Source organism: Pleuronectes platessa, chromosome 3 (genome assembly GCF_947347685.1).
Source record: "Pleuronectes platessa chromosome 3, fPlePla1.1, whole genome shotgun sequence".
Taxonomy (NCBI): Eukaryota; Metazoa; Chordata; class Actinopteri; order Pleuronectiformes; family Pleuronectidae; genus Pleuronectes; species Pleuronectes platessa.
In genome coordinates, this window is record NC_070628.1 from 211,452 (window position 1) to 227,369 (window position 15,918).

Genomic DNA, 15,918 nt, shown 5'->3' on the forward strand with positions numbered 1-15,918 from the left:
AGCGTCCTCTCGGGGACTCAGGACGTCCTGTCCTCACAGCGCCCGGCGTCCGGGCAGCGGCAGCTGAAGCCTCCGAGCCGCGGCAGACACAGGTGAGAGCAGCCGCCGTTGTTGATGCAGTAATTATAAACTGGGACAGAAGAGAAGAGACGTTAACTCTGAGGACTGGAGACGAGGACATGAGGACGTCCACGTGAGGACTCGAGACGTCCTCACGTGGACGTCAAGGCTCCACATTCAAATGACAGGAAGAGGAAAGACATCACACTAATGACACGTCTCAGCCGTGAGGTCACCAAAGTGTGTCCATCGTCCTCACGTCCACCGGGACACAGAGGAACTGTCTCCTCTGTCTCCCGGGACATGTTGTCCTACCTTGTGGACACTGTGTGGTTGCCGTGGTGATGCCGTACAGGCGCGAGCGTCTCTGTGGCAGGAACTCGTCCGTCTCCGTCTCCGAGAGACGGTCCACGGAGACCACGGCCTCTCTGGAACCACAGGAGACACATCGAAGTCACCATTAGCCCTGTGTGTGTGTGTGTGCGTGTGTGTGTGCGTGTGTGTCTCTGTGTGTGCGTGCGTGTGTGTGTGTGTGTGTGTGTGTCTGTGTGTGTGCGTGCGTGCGTGTGTGTGTGCGTGTGTGTGTGCGTGTGTGTGTGCGTGTGTGTGTGCGTGTGTGTGTGTGTGTGTGTCTGTGTGTGTGCGTGCGTGTGTGTGTGTGTGCGTGTGTGTGTGCGTGTGTGCGTGTGTGTGCGTGTGTGTGTGTGTGCGTGTGTGCATGTGTGTGTGTGTGTGTGTGTGTGTGTGTGTGTGTGTGTTACCTCCTCCAGTCGGTGTAGTACAGTTTCCGTCCTAGCGACACCAGAGCGAATGGAAACTGGATCCTGTCGACGATCTGTCTCCTGATTCGTCGATGAGGATCCATACACTCGACCTTATGAGTCCCTGTGTGTGGTTCAGATTGTTATTATTATTATTATTATTATTGTTGTTGTTGTTGTTGTTGTTACACTAACAATAACAAGAACTCACCTGCATCGGCCCAACACAGCTGCTGGGTGTCCAGGTCAAAGGTCAAACCGTTGGGAAGTCCCAGGTCGTCTTTCACCAGGACGCTGCGCTCCGTCCCGTCCATGTTGGACGTCTCGATCTTAGGTCCGTCCCTGTCCCAGTCCGCCCAGTAGAGACGCCTGGAACCACCACAGAGCACTGTCTCCACCAGTACTACTGATACTACAGATACTACTGATACTACAGATACTACTGATACTACAGATACTACTGATACTACAGATACTACTGATACTACTGATACTACAGATACTACTGATACTACAGATTCTACAGATACTACTGATACTACAGATACTACAGATACTACAGATACTACTGATACTACTGATACTACAGATACTACTGATACTACAGATACTACTGATACTACTGATACTACTGATAATACTGATACTACAGATACTACAGATACTACAGATACTACTGATACTACTGATAATACTGATACTACAGATACTACTGATACTACAGATACTACAGATACTACAGATACTACAGATACTACAGATACTACTGATACTACTGATACTACAGATACTACTGATACTACAGATTCTACAGATACTACAGATACTACAGATACTAGTGATACTACAGATACTACAGATACTACTGATACTACAGATTCTACTGATACTACAGATACTACTGATACTACAGATACTACAGATACTACAGATACTAGTGATACTACAGATACTACAGATACTACTGATACTACAGATTCTACTGATACTACAGATACTACTGATACTACAGATACTACTGATACTACAGATTCTACAGATACTACTGATACTACAGATTCTACTGATACTACAGATACTACTGATACTACAGATTCTACTGATACTACAGATACTACTGATACTACAGATACTACTGATACTACAGATACTACAGATACTACTGATACTACAGATACTACTGATAATACTGATACTACAGATACTACAGATACTAGTGATACTAGTGATACTACAGATACTACAGATACTACAGATACTACAAATACTACTGATACTACAGATACTACAGATACTACAGATACTAGTGATACTAGTGATACTACAGATACTACAGATACTACTGATACTACAGATTCTACTGATACTACAGATACTACTGATACTACAGATACTACTGATACTACAGATTCTACAGATACTACTGATACTACAGATACTACTGATACTACAGATTCTACTGATACTACAGATACTATAGATACTAGTGATGCTACAGATACTACAGATACTACTGATACTACAGATTCTACAGATACTACTGATACTACAGATACTACTGATACTACAGATTCTACTGATACTACAGATACTACAGATACTAGTGATGCTACAGATACTACTGATACTACTGATACTACAGATACTAGTGATACTACAGATACTACTGATACTACAGATACTACTGATACTACAGATACTAGTGATACTACAGATACTACTGATACTACAGATACTACAGATACTAGTGATACTACAGATACTACTGATACTACAGATACTACAGATACTACAGATACTACTAACTAACAGTTAACTAGTCTCTTTAGCGGGGACTCACCCGTACGGGGGGTTGGTGACGATGGCTCGGGGGTTGACGAGGTCGGAATCGAACAGGACTCGTCTCTGGCTGCCGTCCAGCTGTGACACCTCCACCGTGTCCCTCATGGAGTCCGTCCAGAAGAGGAGGCGGGACACGTGGTCGATGGCCACGCCCTCAGGACTCTGCAGCTCTGAGGACAAACTTTATTTATAAACTGAAACGAGACAAATCACCAACCAGAGACACAATGTCTTACCTTCAGTGACCACTGGGGTGACGTCTCCGCCGCTCAGACTGGCCCGGCTGATTGCTGGCCCTGTGATGTCTGTCCAATAAACCATCTTGTCCACACAGTCGTAGGCGATGGCGATCACCACCCGGTCCTGAGATAGAATAATATAACGTGTCTCAACATGTCTTAACATGTCCCAAGGTGTCTCAACATGTCTCAACATGTCTCAACATGTCTCAACATGTCCCAAGGTGTCTCAAAGTGTCCCAACATGTCTCAATGTGTCTTAACATGACTCAATGTATCTCAACATGTCTCAACGTGTCCCAACGTGTCTCAATTTGTCTTAACGTGGCTCAACGTGTCTAAATGTGTCTCAAAATGTCTAAATGTGTCTCAACATGTCTCAATGTGTCTCAAGTGTCTTACAGGGACGTGCAGCAGAGGCTTGGCGTCCTCTGTCCTCATGCTGTATCCGTCCAGAGGAAGCAGTTCGATTCTCCCGCTCTGAGCAAACAGCAGGTGTGTCCCCGGGGAGACGGGCTGCACGTCCGGCCGCGGCGTGGGACCCAGAGGGGGAGGAGTCACTGCGTGGTTAATACCTGTGAAGAGGTCAGTTCAGGTCAGACTGGTCTAGTGAACTGGTTTAGTTCTTGGACTGGTGGAGAGCTGGACTCACACAGGGGAGCGCTGCTGGCTCCGGTCCGGGTGCCAGGGATCTCCTGACCCGCGGCGTCCACACACCAACACTGTTCGATGCTGGCGTGACACTGGGACGCCTCGAAGGCTCCGTGCTGGTCACACTGGGCAACATACTGGCCGACGGCCGGGCGAGGACGGAAGAAGGAGAAGAAACCGGTGGAGGAGGAGGAGGAGGAGGAGGAGGAGGCGCTGTCTCTCTGACGCTCGCACTGCGTCTTCTCTCGCTCTGAACAAACACAAGAACAGTCCGAGTGAGACATCCCAGACACAACGTCAACAATGTGAAGATCTTTGATTCAAGGTTTCATCATGTCCAGTTTAAATTATTATTAGTTAACTCGTTAACCAGTAACAACTCGTTAACCAGTCTGGTTTGATTGTTAGGGACATCTCAGTATTTGAATTCTATTGGTTGTTTTTTCTCTTTTTAAGAACCGAGCTGAAACTATTATAAATGATAATATATCTATTTTATATTATATTATATATTAATATTATATAATAATTGGATTTTATGTATTTTCTTATTTTATAATAGAGTGAATCTTTGGGTTTTGGACTAATGGTCGAACTAAATGCAACATTTGAAGAATCAACTTTTTTCAGGATTTAATGGACCAGTAAAGAAAATGATTCATTAATAACCAGTAGCTGTTAATATCTAGATGATGGATTTTGATCATGTGTAATTCTCCAGGTTGAATATGATTTCAGGCTGGAGGAAGTGGAGACAACCAAGGTCCCCGTCCCTTCTCCTCCGAGGACAAACCACAGCCAGATGTCCCCGTGAGACGGAGACAGATTAGAGGAAGCACAGCAGCTTGTGTAAGAGACGCTGGGACAAGTTCTGACAGGGGACACGAAATGATGACCTTCAGGCGCCGGGACCATGGAAATATGACAAACGTGTGTTGTTGTGCAGCGGAGCTGTAATTAGCTCCAGTTCTATCTAATCTGACACCTGGAATCACCGACGCACTCAAACCACAGACACACAACAACAACAACAGAAGAGGAGGAAGGAGAATCAAAATATGACGAATCAGATCAGATCGTTGAAAATGAGTCTTTCAGCTTCGACAAAGTAAATGTTAAAATAAATCAGCAGCAAAAATAAACACAAATATTCATTATTGTTTCTCTGGAGGAGAAATCTGCTTATTTTAAGATTTCTGAAAGAAAAGAAGAAAATGAAAAATGTGATGATCTGTAAACCTTAGTAAACTGTATTCAGCATTTAGCTTCATGACAGCGAATCCCATCGAGCTGCATTCATTCTGCTGCAGCCCCAGTAAAGAACGAGGGGGGGGGGGGGGGGTTCTCCTTCAGCTCACAGACAAACACTGAGATTATCATAACTCCTACTTTTGGTTTTGGAAAAACACCCGAGGCCATAATAACCTTCCTCCGTCTCCAGCTGCATCTACTCGTCTTCAGCTTGGACTCAGTGACAGAAGACAACAGGAAGTGACCAATGAGCTGCAAGCTACTGATTCAATACGGATTTAAAAAAGCATAAAACTAAATATGAAATACTTTGAAAGTCTGAGAATAAAAACGTTTGCTCAGCTTCGACTGTTTTTCAGACGAGGTCAAACTTTTCTAATCGGATACATTTGTTCGGGGGGGATTAGTCTTTTTTAATAATCTGTTATTAACAAACCAATAATAAATATGTAAATTTGAGGGTTTACATCATCATCATCATCATCTTACTTTTCAAAGTTTCAATAATAATAATACATTTGAGTTATAGAGAACTTTCCACAAGACACTTTACAAACGTCAGGGTCACGTAGCAGTGGAGACGATGTTGACACATGAGGACCTGAAGGCCGGGGGACACCGTGGGACGGGGGGGGGGGGACGGACACCGGGGGACACCGTGGGACGGGGGGGGGGGGGGGGGGGGGGAGACTGGTGGTTTCTGACCCTGACATTTGTTTAGACTCCGGTTCCGTCTCGACCTTCAGCTGAGACACACTCGTCCCTGAGACGTCTGTTCACACACTGATTGACTTCACTGTGTCCTACCTGAGGACATGGGCCTGCACTGGTGTCCATCACCATGGAAACCAGGGCGGCACTGGCAGGTGAAGGAGCCGGGCGTGTTGGAGCACAAGGCGTCACCGTGGCAACGCTCCAGCCGACACTCGTCCACGTCTGAGACACAAAGACAGAGACATGAAGACAAGGACACGTCTGAGACACAAAGACAGAGACATGAAGACGAGGACACGTCTGAGACACAAAGACAGAGACATGAAGACGAGGACACGTCTGAGACAGAAAGACAGAGACATGAAGACGAGGACACGTCTGAGACACAAAGACAGAGACATGAAGACGAGGACACGTCTGAGACACAAAGACAGAGACATGAAGACGAGGACACGTCTGAGACACAAAGACAGAGACATGAAGACAAGGACACGTCTGAGACACAAAGACAGAGACATGAAGACAAGGACACGTCTGAGACACAAAGACAGAGACATGAAGACAAGGACACGTCTGAGACAGAAAGACAGAGACATGAAGACAAGGACACGTCTGAGACAGAAAGACAGAGACATGAAGACAAGGACACGTCTGAGACACAAAGACAGAGACATGAAGACGAGGACACGTCTGAGACACAAAGACAGAGACATGAAGACAAGGACACGTCTGAGACACAAAGACAGAGACATGAAGACGAGGACACGTCTGAGACACAAAGACAGAGACATGAAGACGAGGACACGTCTGAGACAGAAAGACAGAGACATGAAGACGAGGACACGTCTGAGACAGAAAGACAGAGACATGAAGACAAGGACACGTCTGAGACACAAAGACAGAGACATGAAGACGAGGACACGTCTGAGACACAAAGACAGAGACATGAAGACGAGGACACGTCTGAGACACAAAGACAGAGACATGAAGACAAGGACACGTCTGAGACAGAAAGACAGAGACATGAAGACAAGGACACGTCTGAGACACAAAGACAGAGACATGAAGACGAGGACACGTCTGAGACAGAAAGACAGAGACATGAAGACAAGGACACGTCTGAGACACAAAGACAGAGACATGAAGACGAGGACACGTCTGAGACAGAAAGACAGAGACATGAAGACAAGGACACGTCTGAGACACAAAGACAGAGACATGACTCACCGTGACACGAGCGTCCGTCCCCCTCGAAGCCCGGGAGACACGAGCAGACGTAGGACGAGCCCCCGGTGTAGCTGCAGGACGCTCGGTCCGGGACATCGCAGTCGTGACTTCCTGTCCGACAGTGATCCACCGCACGATGCTCCTCTGCACGGCCAAACAGGAAGTACATGTTGTAGCCTTTTATTAGTATTACTATTATTTAAAAGTACATCTGCTGTATCGAGACAGTAAAACACAAAGAGAAGATGAGCCCCCCCCCCCCAGCTCACGGGCTTCACAGATGTTTTCAGTCACAGTTACATAAACAGAACCTCCATTGTTTATGTCTCCTGGCGTCTTGAAGAACATCTGTACGTTCAGCGAGGGACTCAACGCACACACAGGAAGTACACACTCCACACACACACACACACACACACACACACAGGAAGTACACACTCCACACACACACACACACACACACACACAGGAAGTACACACTCCACACACACACACGTGTGTAGACGCACCGACGCAGGTCCTTCCATCGCTGGTGGACGTGAACCCGGTGAGACACTCACAGCGGAACGTCCCCGGCTGGTTGCTGCAGACGGAGTTGGACCCACAGATCCAGGACGTCTCCCTGCACTCGTCAACATCTGCCAATGAAACACCAGAGTTACAGATGTGATGGGGGGGGGGGGGGGGTCAGGGGTCAGGCTGTGGTGGGTGGTGTTACCGTGGCAGTAGCGTCCGTCCCCGGTGAAGCCGGCGGTGCACTGACAGGTGGAGCGGAGGCCGGGCTGCGGGCGGCACACGGCGTTGATGTCGCAGCCGTGTCGGCCGGTGAAACATGGATTCTGCTCCGGAGGACTTCCTGTGAGAAGAAGACACCAGAGCTCAACATCTGTTGGTGTTTCCACCGACGCTTCCTGTTCATGTTCGTTAATAAATCAGATTCATGAACGTGGTGACGGATGAGCAGCAGCTCCGGGTCACGGCCTCAGCGCCTGTGGCTCCACGTTCCCATCATGCATCATTCCTCTTCACAGGAAACACGAGCCAGATGTTCTTCACATCTCAGACTCGGGCGGAGCCGGTTGGTTTGTGGAGCTTGTTAGGATTTCAATAGTCTGTGTCTAACTCAACTCTAAATGAATAAAGATAGAAGTGGTTTGAGCCGGATAAGGCCTTCACGCAAATGATTAATAATAACCTTTCCCTTCCAAGTGTTTAATCTTGAAAATTAGAATGTGTCTGCGTCACAGTTCTGTTTCGTTGTTTTGGTTAAATTGTTTTGAATGTCTGTACAAACAGAACATTGTTTTGATATAGCAAGAACACAATAATCTTCTCTCCTATTGTCAACACCGTTGGCCCACATGCCATCAGCTGAGTCAAGGCTGTCAAGAGAGGAACATCTTGAGACTTGTCACTTCCTTATTCCAAAGCCAAGAGGGAGGAGCTACGCCTGAGGAGGAAGAACCAAGACCTACTGTTATAAGACAGACAGGCGCCGGCTTGATGTGTTCTGATGGGTCTCGTGTTCTGATGGGTCTCGTGTTCTGATGGGTCTCATGTTCTGATGGGTCTCGTGTTCTGATGGGTCTCATGTTCTGATGGGTCTCGTGTTCTGATGCCACTTGTTGGATGCCCATTGCTTTGCTGATTGTTACCTTTCATTGCTTTCTAAATAAATACTTGATTGAACAAAGCGAGTTTGGCTCATCTTCTCATATTTAGGATAAACCAACACTAACAAGCTCTGAAGCTGAAGCTTCTCATTTCACTGATCTGACTCATATCCAAAGCACTTTTACCCTGAACCTGTAATGTAGTTAGAGAATCCTCCGAGGTCCCCTCCTGTGGACGGGAGGTTGGTATCTCCCGTCCACAGGAGGTTGGTATCTCCCGTCCACAGGAGGTTGGTATCTCCCTGACCTTCAGCCCACGCTCTCACAGCCGCTGCAGCTCGCAGCTGAGGACACACAGCTGCTACCTTCTGGATCTGTTGATGTTTCTTTGAAGGACGCTCGTTTCAGCACATTCCTCCGAGTAGCAACAAACCAGGACCAGGAGACACGTCCACCTGACAAGCTGCAGCTGGACCTGCTCTCATCTTCTCATCTTCACATCTTCACATCTTCACATCTTCACATCTTCACATCTTCACATCTTCTCATCTTCACATCTTCACATCTTCACATCTTCACATCTTCACATCTTCTCATCTTCACATCTTCACATCTTCACATCTTCACATCTTCTCATCTTCACATCTTCACATCTTCTCATCTTCACATCTTCACATCTTCTCATCTTCACATCTTCACATCTTCTCATCTTCACATCTTCACATCTTCTCATCTTCACATCTTCACATCTTCTCATCTTCTCATCTTCACATCTTCACATATTCACATCTTCACATCTTCAAATCTTCACATCTTCTCATCTTCACATCTTCACATCTTCTCATCTTCACATCTTCACATCTTCTCATCTTCACATCTTCACATCTTCTCATCTTCACATCTTCACATCTTCTCATCTTCACATCTTCACATCTTCTCATCTTCACATCTTCACATCTTCACATCTTCTCATCTTCTCATCTTCACATCTTCACATATTCACATCTTCACATCTTCAAATCTTCACATCTTCTCATCTTCACATCTTCACATCTTCTCATCTTCACATCTTCACATCTTCTCATCTTCACATCTTCACATCTTCTCATCTTCACATCTTCACATCTTCACATCTTCTCATCTTCACATCTTCACATCTTCACATCTTCACATCTTCACATCTTCACATCTTCACATCTTCACATCTTCACATCTTCTCATCTTCACATCTTCACATCTTCACATCTTCACATCTTCACATCTTCTCATCTTCTCATCTTCACATCTTCACATATTCACATCTTCACATCTTCAAATCTTCACATCTTCACATATTCACATCTTCACATCTTCTCATCTTCACATCTTCACATCTTCACATCTTCTCATCTTCACATCTTCACATCTTCTCATCTTCTCATCTTGACATCTTCACATATTCACATCTTCACATCTTCAAATCTTCACATCTTCTCATCTTCACATCTTCACATCTTCTCATCTTCACATCTTCACATCTTCTCATCTTCACATCTTCACATCTTCTCATCTTCACATCTTCACATCTTCTCATCTTCACATCTTCACATCTTCTCATCTTCTCATCTTCACATCTTCACATATTCACATCTTCACATCTTCAAATCTTCACATCTTCTCATCTTCACATCTTCACATCTTCTCATCTTCACATCTTCACATCTTCTCATCTTCACATCTTCACATCTTCTCATCTTCACATCTTCACATCTTCTCATCTTCACATCTTCACATCTTCTCATCTTCACATCTTCACATCTTCACATCTTCTCATCTTCTCATCTTCACATCTTCACATATTCACATCTTCACATCTTCAAATCTTCACATCTTCTCATCTTCACATCTTCACATCTTCTCATCTTCACATCTTCACATCTTCTCATCTTCACATCTTCACATCTTCTCATCTTCACATCTTCACATCTTCTCATCTTCACATCTTCACATCTTCTCATCTTCTCATCTTCACATCTTCACATCTTCACATCTTCTCATCTTCACATCTTCACATCTTCTCATCTTCACATCTTCACATCTTCTCATCTTCACATCTTCACATCTTCTCATCTTCTCATCTTCTCATCTTCACATCTTCACATATTCACATCTTCACATCTTCAAATCTTCACATCTTCACATATTCACATCTTCACATCTTCTCATCTTCACATCTTCACATCTTCACATCTTCTCATCTTCACATCTTCACATCTTCTCATCTTCTCATCTTGACATCTTCACATATTCACATCTTCACATCTTCACATCTTCACATCTTCTCATCTTCACATCTTCACATCTTCTCATCTTCTCATCTTCTCATCTTCACATCTTCACATCTTCTCATCTTCTCATCTTCTCATCTTCACATCTTCAAATCTTCACATCTTCACATCTTCTCATCTTCACATCTTCACATCTTCTCATCTTCTCATCTTCTCATCTTCACATCTTCTCATCTTCACATCTTCACATCTTCACATCTTCACATCCTCACATCTTCACATCTTCACATCTTCACATCTTCTCATCTTCACATCTTCACATCTTCACATCTTCTCATCTTCACATCCTCACATCTTCACATCTTCACATCTTCTCATCTTCACATCTTCACATCTTCATGGCTCTAAAACTTCTAGAAGAAAGTTTCAGGACAAATCCAAAAAGCCTAGAAGCCCATTTCTGCTGAGTTAATTTATTCAGGCTGTAACAAAGTGTTATTATTAATTAAACTATATTATTTCATTCAGTTGATGAAACGTCAGTTTAATGTTTTCTAATATTTCTTTAATTGACTAAAGTGTTAAAGTGTTTATGATGCATCTGCTGCTCTACCCAGGCTCCGCCCCCCCCAGGCCCCTCGCCCAGGCTCCACCCCCCCCCCCCCCCCCCCAGGCCCCGCCCCTCGCCTGCTGTGAATGAGGCTGACACCAACTCAACATGTCAGGACAATGTTTGAGTTCATGTGTGGAAACATCTTCAGAGATTTGAATTCATGAGAGTTGATAAATAAATGTCCCCTGTCTGTCCTCATGTCCCCTGTGGGGACGAGGTGTGGACTCACCCTGGACCGAGCCGATCTTGTTGCTCATGGCGTAGCGGGTCAGATTGTTGTCGGCATCAAACATCACAAAGATCTGGTCCACGCTGAGCTGCTGGGTGGAAGGAGCTGCCCCGGTCACCTGGTGGTGAGGGCAGCTCTGGAAGCTGATGGTCTGACGCCACTGGTAGCTCCTGGTCTGGACCGTGCCGTCGGGGGAGGTGATGGTGTAGTCGCGGTTGGAGGAGGAGGTGATCACTGGTTGAAGCAGAAGAGAAAACCATGAAGACAGATCTACGTTGGGACACTGATGAGTTCTCGGGGGGGCAGCTCTTACAGTTTGTGTCGTACTGGTAGATCTCCTGGTACGGGCTGATCTGAACCGAGGCTCCCAGTGGGATGGGGGGGAGCCGCCCCTCCAGCTCCGTGCTCACCACCAGGTGCTCGTGAGCGTCGATGCCTTCAAACTGCTGCTTGATGCTCAGACGCTCGTTTCCAGGCTGGAAGATCACCTCCGCCTGTCGGGAGAACACGCCACCTACAGGGGAGCCAGGCCAAGAGCATCAAGGTTCATGGTTCCCAGTTCATATTAACACTCGGAGGTCAAATCCCAGACTGTGTTCCAACACGTCTCCTCACCAATTAGACTGAAGCCGTTGTGGAAGCCCGGCTGCTCCAGGGCGAAGGCCCAGCCGATGACCCCCCCCAGGGAGGACAGCGGCTGCAGGGACGGGCCCAGGCTGGGGGGGACGCTGCTGATGGCCACGTAGGCCCGTCCGTCATTGGCCACCACGTACGAGTGCAGGTCGTTGTTCCTGAGCTCCACCGGCGAGTCCCCGACCAGCACTCGACCTTTGACCTTCCCGTTCATCCTCTGAGGTTTACCTGGGACACAAGACAGATGTCACACGAAGGACAGAAGCTGTCCCACAGGGACCAGACCCTTCCCGGGACATTTTGACTGTCAACACAAAAGTGTGAGTCCGGACTGGTAAGATCAAAACCAGGTTCTTGTGCGTTCGTCGCATGAAACAAGGAATTTGATCGAATCGTGTTGGGACCAAATCTTCATAAGAATTTTAAACATTTTAAAAACTAAAGGAGGAATTAATCCATCATCTGGTCTTCACAGGATTCTCACCTTCGGCCACGCAGTCCTTCCCGCTGCCGTAGAAGCCCGGCCGGCAGTGGCAGCAGAACCCGTCACTGTAATCACGACAATCCGCAAACTTAGAGCACTTGTGTCTGTTGTGCTCACAAGTCTCCAGATTGTACGAAAACACTGAAAAGAAGCAAAGACAGTGAAACATCTCACGAGACGTGAACCTTCAGAAATTCAATCTAAATCTGAAAGCACAAAGGTTTGAACCCCAACAATTTACCATTTACATCCAGATCTTCGTCCTCATCCACCACAACAACCTGGGGGTGCTGGGGCTGTGAATGGGGGGGCACTGGTAGGACTGGTTCAGGACTGATGTATCGTGGTTGGACTGGTTCAGGATTGTCTGGGTAACGTGGATGAACCCTCTCAGGACTGTTGTATGTGACCGTCTCGGATTCTGGAAATTGCTCTTCATGTTCTGGTTTGACAAACCCTGGTGTGATGCCTTCAGCCTCTGTGGAACCAGTTTGATACCCAGTGGTGCTCTCAGTGGGGAGCTCCTCCTTTTCTTCTGTTGCTGCTTCACTTGACACCATCATCTGGGTCGTGTCGGTGGAAACCTCCACCTCCTGCTGCTCATCGGGTCGATCTGGCAACACCGTCACAGGAGGTCCGGTTGTACCTTCGTCCTCATGAAGACCAGGGACAAGTCCTGGTATGATGGTGGCAAAGAAGCGCGAAGGACCAATCTCATACACCCAAACTCCCTTGCGTCCAGAATTTGTCTTTCTGATTGGATATAGGACGGGGGGGGGGGGGGGAATCAGTGACAATAAGAAAAATCTTTTTAGAAAGTGAACAGTTCATTTCATCGATGTTCTTCTCAGTGATAGGAAAACCAACAAGCTTCTGTCTCACTCATCTAAGACCTTGATACAAAGACATGGGTCCACACTAACCCTGACCCTGACCCTGACCCTGACCCTGACCCTAACCCTGACCCTGACCCTAACCCTGACCCTGACCCTGACCCTGACCCTGACCCCTGACCCTAACACCGTGAGCAACAGAAGGAAGGACTTTGTCAAGTCTCGTTCAGAAGACATAAACCAGGTTCTGGTGTTGTTTGTTCAAATGTTGTCTGAGGAGACTTCAAGACATTTTCATCCAAACATTGTGATTTGAAAATACTGTTTATTGGTTTATGACAGTAAAAAGTATTTTCTTCAAAGTATAATTTGGATATGAACGTTCACACTGGTCTAGCACTCTGTTAGCCACTAGGACATTGACCTGGTTCCTTATCTGACATCTCATCTTTCAAACAGCAGATTCATACTCAGTCAGTTCCCTGATGGAGGCCTCTTGGTCTGTGGTCGTCTGGTAGTACGTCCCCTGGCTGTTCTGGAACCAGCCCTGCACCATGCCTTCATTGAAGCGGCCTCGAGGAGCTTACTCTCACCCCCAACAGACGTGGAGAGGAACTGCAGGCCGTCTGTCGGGTATAAGAGGATGGCAAAGGAGGAGGACTTCATGGAGGCCACAACCAGCTGGAATGTGTTTCTCTGAAAGACCAAATGAAAAGTTGTTGAGCAGCCGGTCTCAGTTTGCTTCTAGGGCCACAAAGTTCTTCAGATGTTCTAATCTGGCTGGTAGTTTGAGGAGAGCCCTTTAATTTCCAGAGCAGAGAGTTTCTGATCTTAGAGGCAGATGGTCTTTTTATGGAGGAAGCTGTCCCATACACAATTAGTTTCCTGTGTCAGGTGTCTAGGCTCCGCCTCAGAGAAGGTGTGTGGAGCTCAGAGTAGAACCAGCTCCTTAATGTTGAAAAGGTAGAGTTGAGGAGGTTCAGGCATCAATTCAGGACTAGCTGGAGGGTCTACATGTTCCATCTGGCCTGGGAACGCCTCAGTACCCCCCAGAGGAGCTAGAAAGTGTCCACCAGGGAGACCCTAACCCTCCGGGTCTTGAACCCCCCCCACCCCGCCCCCCCAGGCCGTGACTCAGCCGTCTACTTACACCTCATGGACAAGCGACAGCCTTCTGAGGAGGGTAATGTTTGTAAATGTTTCCTCAGTTCTCTGCCCAGTCGAACCAGCTCCAGTGACCATGAAGGCCACAGCAGATCTTGTTCTGTTCCATGTTCTCCAGCCGAGCTCCAACTTCCCTCGTTCGCCCTCGTTACCTGGCACCGGCCGACTGCTCTTTAAAAAACGCTGTGAAGCTCTCTCTCTCTCTCTCTCTCTCTCTCTCTCTCTCTCTCTCTCTCTCTCTGTTCAGCCGGGATCGGCAGATTAATATCTGCCCCCCCCTCAGGCTTTCTGATAACTTTCATTACAATAAACTTGTTGTGGCTAAACCTAGTTGTTGCTCGACTCCTCTATGTTGCTTCTTGAGTTGTAACACAGATCAACAGCCATTCACGACTGGACTCAGTGGGGGGGGGGGGGGGGGTTAACGACTGGCCTGATTAACATACCACAGGTACACACCCACAGAGTTTAAATACCTGACTCTTCCATTAGTCCCAACTGACTTCATGGAACACATGTCCAGACGGACTGAGAGTCTTCACCGATCTGTACCTTCAGGAATCACCTGGACTTTATTCAAGGTGAAGGTGTGAAACCTGAGCTATGAATCAAACCATCTTAAAAAGACACAACATGACTGACCTTGGTGTCCACTCGGTCTCCTCGACCTGATGTCCCCCGAGCAGCCATGTCCACCCAGGTGACCACGAGGACGTTGAGGGGCTCCACTCCTTCGTCTCTGGGGAAAGCTTGAGTGATGTGCTCAGCGGCTCGACTCAGGACCGCCGGGCTTCTGTCCTGCCGGTAGAAGACCGTCCCCTGTCCGTCTCTGTTGTCCAGGTCTCCCAGCAGGGCGGCGATCATGGGGAAGCTGGCGGGCATCTTCCCCAGGTACACGCTCTCAGCTGGAGGCTACACCAGCGACACAAAGCCATTGGTGTTAATCTGGAACAAGAAGGAAGTTACTAAAGTTTGATTTGAATTGAAATGTAATCTCGTTTTTAACAGTAAAACCTTCCACACTTGTATCATTATGAAGTAGTAATAACTATGACTTAGTATCTGTTAATTATCAGGTCACACTAACACAAGGCAGAATCTCATTCTTAATTCAATCAGGTAATTACACTTATAAAAACTATTTCTAGTTTCTAATTAGGAGGAGCTACGATGGCAAAGCTAGTTAGTTCACACTTATTAATTATTATATGTTTATTGTCCTTTCTTCCTCATCGTGAGGTTAAATCGAACTAATTATGGTTTCTATCTCATCATAAGGAGCATTTCATCATTTCTCATATTTATGATTTAACAGTTAAGATGTAAAAATCATGACT

The 15,918-nt window shown here is 46.6% G+C and overlaps 1 protein-coding gene across 1 annotated transcript; it reads right to left on the reverse strand.

Moving 5' to 3' along the window:
• Nucleotides 1-17: 17 nt before the first annotated feature.
• Nucleotides 18-15,463, reverse strand: LOC128437402 (nidogen-1). The gene is made up of 18 exons (XM_053419544.1): nucleotides 15,224-15,463; nucleotides 14,011-14,113; nucleotides 12,826-13,260; nucleotides 12,585-12,725; nucleotides 12,083-12,328; nucleotides 11,781-11,981; nucleotides 11,468-11,701; nucleotides 7,464-7,601; nucleotides 7,255-7,383; nucleotides 6,746-6,889; nucleotides 5,612-5,740; nucleotides 3,305-3,477; nucleotides 2,900-3,026; nucleotides 2,662-2,833; nucleotides 1,033-1,190; nucleotides 822-945; nucleotides 376-488; nucleotides 18-130 (listed from the first exon to the last, which is right to left on the reverse strand). The coding sequence occupies exons 1-18, from the start codon at nucleotides 15,461-15,463 to the stop codon at nucleotides 18-20; spliced, it is 3,120 nt and encodes a 1,039-aa protein (XP_053275519.1).
• Between the last annotated feature and the right edge of the window lie 455 nt (nucleotides 15,464-15,918).